The 13,770-nt window shown below is 38.1% G+C and overlaps 1 protein-coding gene across 4 annotated transcripts in view; it reads right to left on the reverse strand.

The window, feature by feature from the left end:
* tsnaxip1 (translin-associated factor X interacting protein 1) overlaps nt 1-13,770 on the reverse strand; it is a 60,916-nt gene that overhangs the window by 36,474 nt on the left and 10,672 nt on the right. For all 4 annotated transcript variants that reach the window (XM_072279494.1, XM_072279495.1, XM_072279496.1 and 1 more), the window contains 3 exons: nt 6,406-6,602; nt 3,945-4,083; nt 1,550-1,719 (listed from right to left, as the gene is read on the reverse strand). In XM_072279494.1, coding sequence (XP_072135595.1) covers nt 1,550-1,719; nt 3,945-4,083; nt 6,406-6,602 — 506 coding nt within the window. The remainder of the gene's footprint in view (nt 1-1,549; nt 1,720-3,944; nt 4,084-6,405; nt 6,603-13,770) is intronic.

Consider the following 13,770-nt stretch of genomic DNA (forward strand, 5'->3'; position numbering starts at 1 on the left):
GGGCTTCCCAATACCAAACAACCAGCCTGGCCACATTCCCAATTCCCAAAGCCCTGCCTGCACTTGTAAATCAAAGCATATCCAGAAGCTCCCGTGTCCTGCTTTACATTGTTAGGTTGGTAATATGTCTGATAGTGATAACTTCAAAAAACCCCTATGAACTTGTCAAACATGATTTCAATTTCATAAATCCATGTTAATTCCAATTAATCCTATTCTTTTTTTCCAAATTCCCTGTTCCCACACTTTTTGCTATACAATCAGTAGACACTTCATTAGGTATATCTGCTCATTAATGCAAATATCTAATCAGTAAATCAAGTGGTAGCAACTCATCACATAAAAGCATGCAGGCATAGTCAAGAGGTCAGTTATTGTTCAGAGCAAACATCAGAATGGGGAGAAAACGTGATCCAGGTGACTTTTACTGTGGAGTGATTGTTAGTGCCAATCAGGACGGTTGAAGTACTTCAGAAATCACTGATCTCCTGGGATTTTCACACACAACAGTCTCTTGAGTTTACAAAGAATTATATGAAAAACAAAAATTTTCCAATGAGTGGCAGTTCTATTGGCAAAATCGCCTTGTTAATGAGAGACATCAGAGGAGAATAGCCAGGCTAGCTCAGGCTAACAGGAAAATGACTGTAACTTAAATGAGCACGTTATAAAAGTGGTATGCAGAAGAGCATCTTTGAACACATGATGCATTGAATCTTGAAGTGGATGGATTACAGCTGCAGAAGACCACGAACATACACTCATGGGCCACTTTATTAAGTACAGGAGGTACCTAAAAGTGGCCATTGAGTGTAGATTCTAGCATATTCCTCTGAACTGATATCAGACCAGCTGGTCTGTAGTTGCCTCTCTTATGGAATTACATTTGCTGTCGTCTGGTTCGTGAGAAGGGTTCCAGAATCAATGGAGTTTGCAGCTAGTGCTTCTTTAGTGTTCTTTGATTGATTTCTCAAAAGCTTTTCTTTTGAAATAACTATTGCTAAATTTTTCAGGCTCGTCATTCATTCAAGATGTCTTCTTCTACTAAAACAGATATAAAATATTGGTTTAATTTTTCTGCCTTTTCCTGTTCCATAGTATCTCTTCTGTTTCCATGTGTAAAGGGATCCGATGTTACATTTTGCTGATCTTTTCCTTTTTAAATTCATATAGAAGCTTATTTGACCTATTTTTGTATTTCTCACTCTTTTACCCTCATACTCTTCTTTTCCATATAAATTTCTTGGACTGCCTGTGCTGAAACCTTAAATTTATGTGAATTCAGTGCATACAATGAAATCTGTTTCAATTTCAAATTCCTTAACTTGAGGACAACCTTATGGATCCACTGTACTTGATCTTGTTATGATTGAATATAAGCCATGAACAAAAAGCATCTTGGAAATTAACAATGAACTCAGAGTCTAATGCTATGGAAGGAACACAGAAAAAGCATCAACATTTCTTGATTCATGATGCAATATACGATAACAGCAAAATTCTGTAATATTTGCAGAAAACATTTTAATTATGGAATACAAGCACATACCTTCTCAGTTAATTCATGATAGATTTTTTCTAAAGATTCAAAATCCCTCCTTGGAATCACATCTCCATACTCTGCCTTCATTGCATTTAGTGTCACTTGCAATGCCTTGAGGTCTTCACGAGCTACTTTCAATGCCAACTTTAGTTTTACACTATCTTCACCTGCATCAGCTTTCAAAAAAATATAAAATTAGACATTGAAAAACATCTTACCTACATACCTACCTACCTTTAATACCTTTCAGTGTTATGCAAGAGGCAAATATCAGTTTTAAACTCATGGGTATTCAGAACAGGTTTTTGCTAAGGTTGGGTTGGGTCAATATAACTGCAGGTTAACTGATTTGAAATGTAGACCTAAACTCAACATGTGCACTTATTCTTAGTAATTGTTCTACTGATAAAACACGCATGTTTTTTTAAAAATGTTCACAAGAAATATGGAACATGAAGCAAGAGAAAGCTGGAGGACATTAAAATAGTAAATAAATCAATTAATTGTAAAATTTATTCAATTTCGCAATCCTTCCACAATCAAATGAGTAAAATTCAAACCAGGAAATAAGCCAGTGAGACTTACCTCATTGGTTGGAAATTATTGGAGAAGATTCCTAGTGATAGGATCTATTTACATTGGGAAGAGCTTAAGCATATTAGGGATATTTGTGTGGCTTTGCGTGGTGGAGGTCATGTCTTACAAACTTGATTCTTTTAATGAGGTTGAAAAGATTGCTGAAGGTTGCTGAAGATGTTGCTGAATTTTCAACAAGATCTCTCACGGTAGGCTGATCTAGAAGATTAAGGTACATGGAATCCATAGAGACTTGGTAGTTCAACTTTCAAATCATCTTGACCATAGGTGACATTGTGAGCAAGGTTACCAAAGGATGCATCAGGGTGCAAATTAGTTAGAAAAATGGGCGGAGAAATAGCAGATGGGGTTCAATCTGGATAAGTGAACCTGCTGTTTTCATTTGAGCATCAGAGATTGAAGGGTGACCTGACAGAAATATATAAAATTATGAGAGCTATGAATAGGGTAAATGGCAGTAGTCTTTCTCCGAGGGTGGAAATATTAAATATTGGACAGTATAGCATTAAAGTCAGAGGGGGAAAGTTTAAAGGAGATTTACATAGCATTTTTTTAAAGAAATCTGGAGGGCAGTACGGACCTGGAACAGACTGCTGGGTGAAGTGGTGAAAGCAGATACGATAGCAATGCTTAAGTGCAGGCAGAATGGGATTAATTTAAGCTGGTTCAGCTTGGCACAGGCAATGTGGGCTAAAGGGCCTGTTTCTTTGCTTTGTTCAGAAGTTCCTGTGTTCAAACATGTCATTTTACTTGCATTAGACATCCACTATTATTTTGCTCATTTCCAGTTCAAGCTAATACAAAATAGATTTTCATTTTGTTCAATGTAGAATATACATTCCCTTTACCCCCTCCCCCTTATTGACACACATCACCACAAGTCCAGGCATTAAGTAGCACACTTAAGAGTTATGGACTCAGACAGACACTGGTGCATTTAAATAGCTAAGCCTATATCGCTTAGCACACAGGATCATTGTCCTTTTATATTTCCTTGTCTAAATAATCACACACAGTACTGAAAATCTCAATTCCATGGGATGGGAGAATTCAGAAACCCAGCAGAAGTGGTTTAAGGACATACATTTCATTTGAAATAAGACTATCAACATTAGAAAATATTTTAGAAAGTCTCTCCTTCGTCAAATGATAACGATGTACAATTTTAAATTGAATCAATGAATGGCTAGCACAAATTGAAGAGTTAACCAACTTCAAAATCCACATCCAATCCTCTGTCATAAGAGTCAAATTGAGTTCCTTTTCCCAATCCTGTTTAATCTTAGATAAAGTTCACTTATCCCATTGTAATAATAAGTCATAAATTCTTCCAATAGAACCCTTGATCGAAGGGTTCATACTCAGAATAGTATCTAACAGGTCAGCCTCCAATATGTAAGGAAAATTACTTAAATATTTTTGTAAAAAATGTCTAACTTGAAATAAGACATACACTTACACATCAGGCACCTTGCCCTATGTATAGTGGTACCAATAAGTCTCACATTCTTCATAACAAAGACCCACCCTTCTGAGGAAACTATTAAGACCTGCAGGCTAATTTAAAGTTATCCCAGTGAAAGGTCTACTTCTAAAGTTCTGATATAAAGCTACGCTGTTTAGTCAATAATTAGCAGTGTCTTACGGTATCAGATTACCAAAACTGCCACAAAGAATTGATTTGTGGTGCCACTGCAATTTATCATGAAACCACCATTATAACCCCCATTTTATATGTAACAAGAATAATGATTAGCTAGCTGTTACACAACATAAGTATATAACTCAAATCAATACATTTCACCTTCTTTTGTGTGAGAATCATCTGATGCTTCTTGATTACTGCGCAGATTATTCAGATCAGAAATCAGAAGTTTGCGTGCATCATTTTGTTCTCGATATCTTTCATACTCGGCTGCCAGATCTTCCTGAAGCTTATGAACCTGGTGGTCATAAAAAGTAGCTCAAAATTAGTTTTATGGAATCCCTACAAACCGTTTTCAAAAATAAATTGTGTTTTTAATTGTCATCGGTGAAGGACGTGGATGATAGAATACAAATCAGTCACAAGAGTTCCTAAACAGAGTATGATTAAATACAGAGTTCAGTTCTATCTCATCATAATCAACAATTAGTTGTTAGCAATCTAAATCAAAGAATAGGATAAGAATATGCATGGCATGGTTAGCAGATGACAGTAAAATAGGTAGTATAGTGTACATTGAAGGTTATCATACATTACAGGGCGACCTTGATCAGCTGAGTAAGTGAGCCAAGGAAAGACAAATAGAGTTTAATTTGTCAAGTGCAAGGCATTGCATTTTGGAGTGTCAAACCTAGGTAGAAATTTGACAAAGAATGACAGGGCCCTGGGGAATATTGTAGAACATGGTTCATTGAAAGTGGAGTCACAGGTAGACAGGATGGTGAAGAAAGATTTTGGTTCTCTGGATTTCATAGTGTAAGTCAAGGCAATGAGTGTAAAATTTAGGAGGTCATGGTGTGGTTGTACATAGGACATTAGTGAGGTTACACTTGGACTATTGTGTTCAATTTTGATCACCCTGCTGTAGAAAAGACATTATTTAACTGGAAACAGTGCAGAAAAGATTTACAAAGATTTTACCAGGACTTGAGGGACTTAATTATAGGGAGAGAGGTTGGACAGGTTAGGACTTTATTCCTTAGATCGTAGGAGACTGAAAGTTGATCTTACAGAGGTACATAAAATCATGAGGGGCATAGATGGGGTTAATGCTCTCAGTCTTTTTTCATCCAAAGTTGGGGGAATAAAGAAAGAAAGGGTATTGGGTTAAGGTGAGAGAGGAGCTTGAGAGGCAACTTTTTCCACACAAAGGGTGCTATCTATGTGGAATCAGCTGCCAGAGGAAACGGGTGAGGCAGGTACAATAATAACTGGTGCATGAATCTGAAAGGTTTAAAAGGTTATAGGCCAAATGCTGAAAAATGGGACTAGATTGAATGGGTCCACTTGGGCTGAAGAGTCTGTTTCCATGCTGTGTAACTCTGACTCTAAATAAAGTCGTAGGGAAACAAAATGCTCCATGGATATTTGGTATCAGCCTGAATAAATAAAAACCAGAAGACACAGTAGATGAAAGACCAAATGCTGGTAATGAGGAGTATAGATGGTCAGTATGGACACAATGGGCCAAGGGGCTTATCTTTGTGCTATTTGACACAATGACTCTTTAAATCAGAAGACTCAAAGAGAACTAAATTCCAGGATGAAAGATCATGGTACAGTTTTTCCTGGGTTCCATAGGTATAATTGAGAACACAAATGCAGAGAAGAAAAAGTATTGTTTTATCTCATACAAAAAGGAAGTAAATTTCAAACATGATGTCAAACCATGGTCCATCTTCTCTTCCAAGATGACTGCTACTGCTCAAAGTGCAGATGAATTTTCCAGGCGAACTGACCTAAATTTTATTCCCCAACTATTATCACATAAGAGAAAGAATATCTGTATACACATCTTATTTCAGTTTATTTACTGTCAAATTTGTAACCACTTTCTCCCACACTGCCACAATGATTAATGAGTGATTAAGATACCATTCACAAATGTAAATCCTTTCCTTTTCTATTCTGGATAACAAAATCTACGTATTAAGTTTAACTGATAGTTTAATTTTTAAAAATAGTGCAACACTGCATCATATCCATCAGACACACCACCAATATGGCAACAACATAGTATCATCCAAGGCTGAAGTAAATTACAATCATTGCTAAGTCTTACACCAATTAAAAATCTAAATGTTTATGAATTAGATTGCTGAAGCATCACTATGGAGGTGAGCTTGTAAATAATGTTGAGTTGGCTTTAAATTCTGATGGAACCATACCAAAACAAAGGAATCAGTATACTGCAAAAGGGCAAAACAATTATAAATGGATTTGTGATGAAGAATTTTTCTTTCTAGTTTGAAAGAATAATCTGTTTGTGTGACTATGGGAGCAGTATTGTAATGTAAATCAGATTATCCTAAAATACACGATTTGGGAAGAAGTCATATGGTTCCAATTATTTAGATGAAGCCAAAAAACAGCAAATGGAGGAAAGACTGCCCCCCCCAGCATCCTAATAAACTCTTTATTATGTGCAACAAACAAGACACCGGCATTTGTAAAACTATTAGAAGCCAAGTGGTACCAGTTTTAGTCTAATCTCTCGTGGCTTTGTATCATATGGTATAGCATGGTACTTAATATACAAGTTTCACATGAATTTACTGACCTGGGTCTTTAGGGAATCCTGCACTTCCATTAAATTATCAATTTTTTCAAGTAGCTGTGTTCTTTCACGCCTCAGTGATTGGATCTCAAATTTTTCTTTTTCACGCAGGGCAAGAATCCTCTGTTCACAGTTCTCGGTTGTGGTTACAAGCATGTTTTGTAATGGCTCCAACTCACGGATTCGATTTCGCTGCTGAGCTGAGAACCCAAAGATATTACTTAATTCAAGACACAGATATGAGGGAAATTTAATCCTATATCTAAATGTTCTTGCAATAATTTTTAAAACAAAATCCACACACATTTTTTCCAAGAAATAAGTTGTCCTAGTAGGAAAGACATGATTATCTGTAAATAGTCAGACTTGGAGGGAAAGATGTGACATCAGGTTTCAATTACACTTTTTCTCCTCCATACTTTAAGCCTCAGAATATCCTTAAGACTATCCCATTTTGGAACCCAATGAAGTTGAAATAGGTTGGAGAAAGTAGAGTTTTCTTAAGTGTGAAAGAAAAATATCAATCTTACAGTGATTTGAATTTGAATTAATTTAAATTTTACATCCATTCCACAGTGCGAGGGAGTAAAAATCTTTGCATTATGACTCCATCACAATGTACATGGAAATTTATAAGTCTAATGGCTTGTAGAAAGAAGTTGTCATGTAACATGTTAGTCCTGGCTTTTATGCTATGGTACCGTTTGCCAGACGGAAGCAGCTGAAACAGTTTATTGTTGGGGTGACCGGCGTCCCCAATGATCTTCCAGGCCACCTTTATGTACCTGCTGCTGTAAATGTCCTCAATGGATCCCTGAGGCACACCACTGGTCACCGACCTCCATGCAGAATATGACCTGTCTACAACCACTCTTTGCCTTCTGTGGGCAAGCCAATTCTGGATCCACAAAGCAAGGTCCCCTTGGATCCCATGCCTCCTTATTTTCTCCATAAGCCTTACATGGGGTACCTTATCAAATGCCTTGCTGAAATCCATGTACACTACATCTACTGCTCTACCTTCATCAATGTGTTTAGTCACATCCGCAAAAAATTCAGTCAGGCTTGTAAGGCACGACCTGCCTTTGACAAAGCCACGCTGACTATTCCTAATCATATTATGCCTCTCCAAATGTTCATAAATCCTGCTTCACAAGATCTTTTCCATCAACTTACCAACCACTGAAGTAAGACTCACTGGTCTATAATTTCCTGGGCTATCTCTACTCAGTTCAGTTCAGTTTCGTTTATTATCATTTAGAAATGCATGCATTAAAAATGATACTCCCTTTCTTGAATAAGGGAACAACATCTGCAACCCTCCAATCCTCTGGAACCTCTAATGTCCCCATTAATGATGCAAAGATTATTGCCAGAGGCTCAGCAATATCTTCCCTCGCCTCCCACAGTAGCCTGGGGTACATCTCGTCCAGTCCCAGAGACTCATCAACTTGATTCTTTCCAAAAGCTCCAGCACATCCTCTTTCTTAATGCCTATATGCTCAAGCTTTTCAATCCATTGTAACTCATCCCTACAACCGCCAAGATCCTTTTCCACAGTGAATACTGAAGCAAAGTATTCATTAAGTACCTTTGTTAGCTCCTCTGGTTCCATACACACTTTTCCACTGTCACACTTGATTGGTCCTATTCTCTCATGCCTTATCCTATTGCTCTTCACATACTTGTAGAATGCCTTGGGGTTTTCATTAATCCTGTCCGCCAAGGTCTTCTCATGGCCCCTTCTGGCTCTCCTAATTTCTTTTTTTTTAAATTTTGTTTTTATTTGGATAAGGAATTCACAAGTATCATGTACTTTTTTCACATGTATAACCTTTTCCATTTTTTTATATGTATAAAACTATAATTATTTATACATTCTTAAGTACACATTGAGATGATATAAAAAGAAATTAGACACTTAAATAGATAATTATGTACAGTAGAAATTCTAATCTATTAGGCTAAGTAATGGTGTTAATTGTTAAGAAAAGTAGTAATAATAGTGGATTAGTAATAGTTTCCATACATCTCTACTGGATCACTTCTTCTGGTCCAAAATGTTGTGTGTAAGCCTATGTAACAACCATTATAGGTGTTTATATCCTAACTTGTTCACGCTTGCTCCTGCCCCCAAACATAATTATCCGATCCCTATGTACTTATTTACTTAATTTTATCATTTTTTATCCCTTACCCAAATCTTTTCCTTTACTTGTATTAATTCTCTATTTTCCAAACGAAAAAAAGACTAAAACAGTAAACATTTAGACCAGGGGTGCTTACGTTAGCAATATTACTGTGTTGATGAGAAGAGCAGTATAAATCATTAGGAGATTCATCTAAAGTCTGCTCGCATCGGGGTTATATATTCAATCCATTTATTCCAGATTTGATAAAATTTTTCTTTTTGAATTCTCAGGGAGTAAGTCAACTTTTCCATTTTAAATATTTCCAAGATAATTTCGTGCCAATTTTCTAATGTAGGTGGTATTGGATTTAGCCACTTTCTAGTGATTGATTTCTTACTTGCCGCTAAAAGGGCCTGCAGCAACTTTATGTCTTCCTTCTGTTCAAAAAACAATACGTGCCCCAAATAGAGCCTCTCAAAGTTCAGAGGTATCTGGGTCCTAAGTACCTTAACTAATGTTCTATGAATACCTTTCCAATATAGACTTAATTTAGGACAATCCCAGAAAATATGGAAATGATTTGCCTCCTTGGAGCCGCACTTTCTCCAATACGTCACGTTTGTATCTTTATATTTTTCCTGATATGGGGGCTCTCCTAATTCCATTCTTAAGTTCCTTCCTGCTAGCTTTCTAGATCCTATCATTACCTAGTTTTCGAAGCTTTCATAAGCTTTTCTTTTCTTCTCGACTAGATTTTCAACAGCCTTTGTACACGATTCCTGTACCCTACAATCCTTTTCCTGTCTCATTGGAATGTACCTGTGCAGCACACCACACAAATGTCCCCTGAATATTTGCCACATTTCTGCCGTACATTTCCCTGAGAACTTCTGTTCCCAATTTATGCTTCCAACTTCTTGCCTGATAGCTTCATATTTCCCCTTGCTCCAATTAAAAGCTTTCCTAACTTGTCTGTTCCTATCCCTCTCCAATACTATGATAAAGGAGATAGAAATGTGATCACTATCTCCAAAATGCTCTCCCACTGAGAGACCTGACACCTGAATAGGTTCATTTCCCAATACCAGATCAAGTACAGCCTTTCCTCTTGAAGGCTTATCTACATATTGTGTCAGGAAACCTTCCTGAACACACCTAACAAACTCCACCCCATCTAAACCCCTTGCTCTACGGAGATGCCAATCAATATTTGGGAAATTAAGATCTCCCACCACGACAACCCTGTTATTATTACACCTTTCCAGAATCTACCTACCTATCTGCCCCTTGATGTTCCTGTTAATATTGGGTGGTCTATAAAAACACCCAGTAAAATTATTGACCCCTTCCTGTTTCTAACTTCCACCCACAGAGACTCAGTAGACAATCTCTCCATGACTTCCTCCTTTTCTGCAGCCATGACACTATCTCTGATTAACAGTGCCCCACCCCCACCTCTTTTGCCTCTGTCCCTGTCCTTTCTGAAACATCTAAAGCCTGGCACTCGAAGTAACCATTCCTGCCCCTGAGCTATCCAAGTCTCTGTAATGGCCACAACACCATAGCTCCAAGTACTGATCCACACTCTAAGTTCATCTGCTTTGTTCATGATGCTTCTTGCATTAAAAAAGACACATCCCAAAGCATCGGTCTGAGCGTATTCCTTCTCTATCACCTGCCTATCCTCCCTCTTGCACTGTCTCCAAGATTTCTCTACTTGTGAGCCAATCGCCCCTTCCTCCGTCTCTTCAGTTCGGTTCCCACCCACCAGCAATTCTAGTTTAAACTCTTCCCAATAGCCTTAGCAAACCTCCCTGCCAGGATATTGGTCTCCCTCGGATTCAAGGGCAACCCATCCTTTTTGTAGAGGTCACGCCTGTCCCAAAAGAGGTTCCAATGATTCAGAAATCTGAATCCCTGCCCCCTGCCATGCATTTATCCTCCACCTCACTCTATTCCTATACTCACTGTTGCATGGGCAAACTTCAGACAATGGGGTTGTGTTAATTGCCCTGCATCAACTATAGGTTTAAGGAATTTATTCTATTATAAATAAGTTCAGGGAAGTTTGTAATTAGTTTGCCCTAACCAAGGTATTTGAACTTTGAGACAAGTGTCCCACTATAGCTATGCAATTCAAAGGAAACATTGTCAACACAGTTACGATGTGGGTGATGTCATTGTAACTACTGAATCGCCTATTGATCTTAAGAGTATAAAAATGTGATGTACTTTTGAGTTTGTGAAACTCTAATGCAAGGATATTTAAAAGAATGTCTTCTTGTTATGATGAATAAAGACTTGTATATTACCAGCTTCAGTGTCTCTGATCAGAGTCATAATACTGTTGCTATTAAAGGGTACAAACCTCATAGGAGCAAGGCTGTGGTGGATACAAAAGTTTGCTGCAAATACAAACAATATTGCCAGCAATTAAGTAATTATAAGATAGGCTTTATTCCAAAGCAGTTATACTTTGGAATGGCTGGGAAGCTCAAAATGCAAGTGTGCAGCAGGTTGCCACAGAGTATATGTGTCATGAGTGAGGATGTAGATATCATGAGTGTTTTCTGTGAAATTTGGATTTATAAGTGGAGGTTTTTGGTTATGAGCAGATATCAGCTGTACTTTCAGATAGTGGAAGCCCTTCCAGTTAATCTTCTGATGTGACACCATCAAAAAATTGAGAGTGTGATCAATGGTTCCCTGTACCTTTGAAAAGTCCTCGCAGACCACATACTGCTTCCAATTTTTTCCAATACTGGAATGAATTTCGCAGTGCTGAAAGAAAGAACCCCAGTAATCTTCCTAATGTAGAGGTCATATGCATGTTACCAACTCAAGCCTTATTGTTGACCGAAACAAAACATTCAATGCCACTCTGATCTTAACAGCCATTATTATGGCTGATTTGGGCTGCATTTCTAACAAATTTCTGATCTTTGTGACTATTTATGTGAAGTAGAGTGTCCTGAGAAATCGTGCTTCATAGAAGTGGCCCCTCATCCTTTCTGGATAGAGCATTATCATCGGTACCCCACCTATCAACATGCTAAAGGTCAACATAGAATAGATCTGCAAAAACTAGGCAGATCAATTGTGTTTAGTCAAGTCAAGTTTATTGTCATTTCGACCATAAGCTGCTGGTACAGTGCACAGTAAAAATGAAACAACATTCCTCCAGGACCCTGGTGTTACAGGAAACAACACAAAACTACACTAGACTATGTGAGACAGCACAAGGCTACACTAGACTATGTAAAACAAACATAAAAACTGCACTAGACTACAGACCTGCACAGGACTACATAAAGTGCACAAAACAGTGCAGGGCAGTACAATAATTAATAATAATAATTAAAAGTCTTGGTTGTGCTTGATTGCTGAATAACATGCTGATGCAAAGGCCATGGGAGTCCAGTCCTCAACCACATCAGCAGTCAGGTGCTTGGAAGGTAGCTTGCTCAGCAGTCAGCAACCCTCTGGATCTGTCTACCTTCTAAATGGAAACAAGAGAAAGCACAGATCAACCAACAGCCCTTCAGCTTGTTGGCAGATCTGGCTGTAAGTCTTGTGAAGGTAAACTTGCCATTTTTTGAATCATGTGAAGAAAATTTGCCATATCAGTTTGCTCCTCCATTTATTTTTAAATTACTGTTGCAGGTTTATAATGGACAGTTGGGGAAGGTTAGAAAGGAGAAAAAGATAGCTGATTACAGCATTGTTTTTTTCTTGCCAGGAATGTGACAAAGATATCAACATATCTCCTCGTTAATAATTGTTTAGTTTGAAAATCACTTGAATTTGAAATCTCAGGTTACATGAGACATGGTATTATTGACATTTCAATAAATTTTTCCACTGTCAAAATCAATTTATTATCACTGACATGTATCAACAAATGTGTTGTTTTGCAGCAATAGTACAGTGTAATACATAAAAATTTACCATAAGTTACAATAAGAAATGTAAAAAATGGTCCTTTCAGAAATCTGATGGCAGAGGGGAAGAAGCTGTTCTTAAAACATTGAGTGTATGTCTTCAGGTCAAAAGCTTTAAGTTCCTTGGGGTCAATATCACAAATGACCTGACTTGGTCCAACCAAGCAGACTTCACTGCCAAGAAGGCCCATCAGCGCCTTTACTTCGTGAGAAAACTAAAGAAATTTGGCCTGTCCCCTAAAACACTCACTAATTTTTATAGATGCACCGTAGAAAGCATTCTTCTAGGGTGCATCACAACCTGGTATGGAAGCTGTCCTGTCCAAGACTGAAAGAAGCTGCAGAAGATTGTGAACATGGAGCAGCACATCACACAAACCAATCTTCCGTCCTTGGACTCACTTTACACCACACGCTGTCAGAGCAGTGCTGCCAGGATAATCAAGGACACCACCCACCCAGCCAACACACTTTTCGTCCCTCTTCCCTCCGGGAGAAGGCTCAGGAGCTTGAAGACTTGTATGGCCAAATCTGGGAACAGCTTCTTTCCAACTGTGATAAGACTGCTGAATGGATCCTGACCCGGATCTGGGCCATACCCTCCAAATATCCGGACCTGCCTCTCAGTTTTTTTGCACTACCTTACTTTCCATTTTTCTATTTTTGATTTATGATTTATAATTTAAATTTTTAATATTTACTAATTTTTACTATTTCTAATATTTAATATTTGTAATCCAGGGAGTGGGAAGCACAGAATCAAATATCGCTGTGATGATTGTATATTCTAGTACCAATTGTTTGGTGACAATAAAGTATAAAGTATAAAGTAAAAGGCTCCTGTACCTCCTCCTTGATGGTAGCAATCAGAAGAGGGCATGTCTTTGATGGTGACAGCCCTTAAAGATGGATGTCGCCTTCTTGAGGCATCACCTATTGAAGATGTCCTTGATGGTGTGGAGATGAATGCCCAGGATGGAGCTGGCTGAGTTTATAACCCTGAGTCCTGATGAAGGGTCTCGGCCCGAAACGTCGACTGTACCTCTTCCTAGAGATGCTGCCTGGCCTGCTGCGTTCACCAGCAACTTTGATGTGTGTTGCTTGAGTTTATAACCCTTGCAGTTTTCTTCTGATCCTGTACACTTGTGCCTCCATACCAGACAGTGATACAATAAGTCAGAATGCTTTCCATAGTACATGTGTAGAAATTTGCTGGAGCCTTTGGTGACATGCCAAATCTCCTCAAACCCCTAATGGAATATAGCCACTGGCGTGCCTTCTTCATAATTGCATCA

Source organism: Mobula birostris, chromosome 15, assembly GCF_030028105.1.
Source record: "Mobula birostris isolate sMobBir1 chromosome 15, sMobBir1.hap1, whole genome shotgun sequence".
NCBI classification, from domain to species: domain Eukaryota; kingdom Metazoa; phylum Chordata; class Chondrichthyes; order Myliobatiformes; family Myliobatidae; genus Mobula; species Mobula birostris.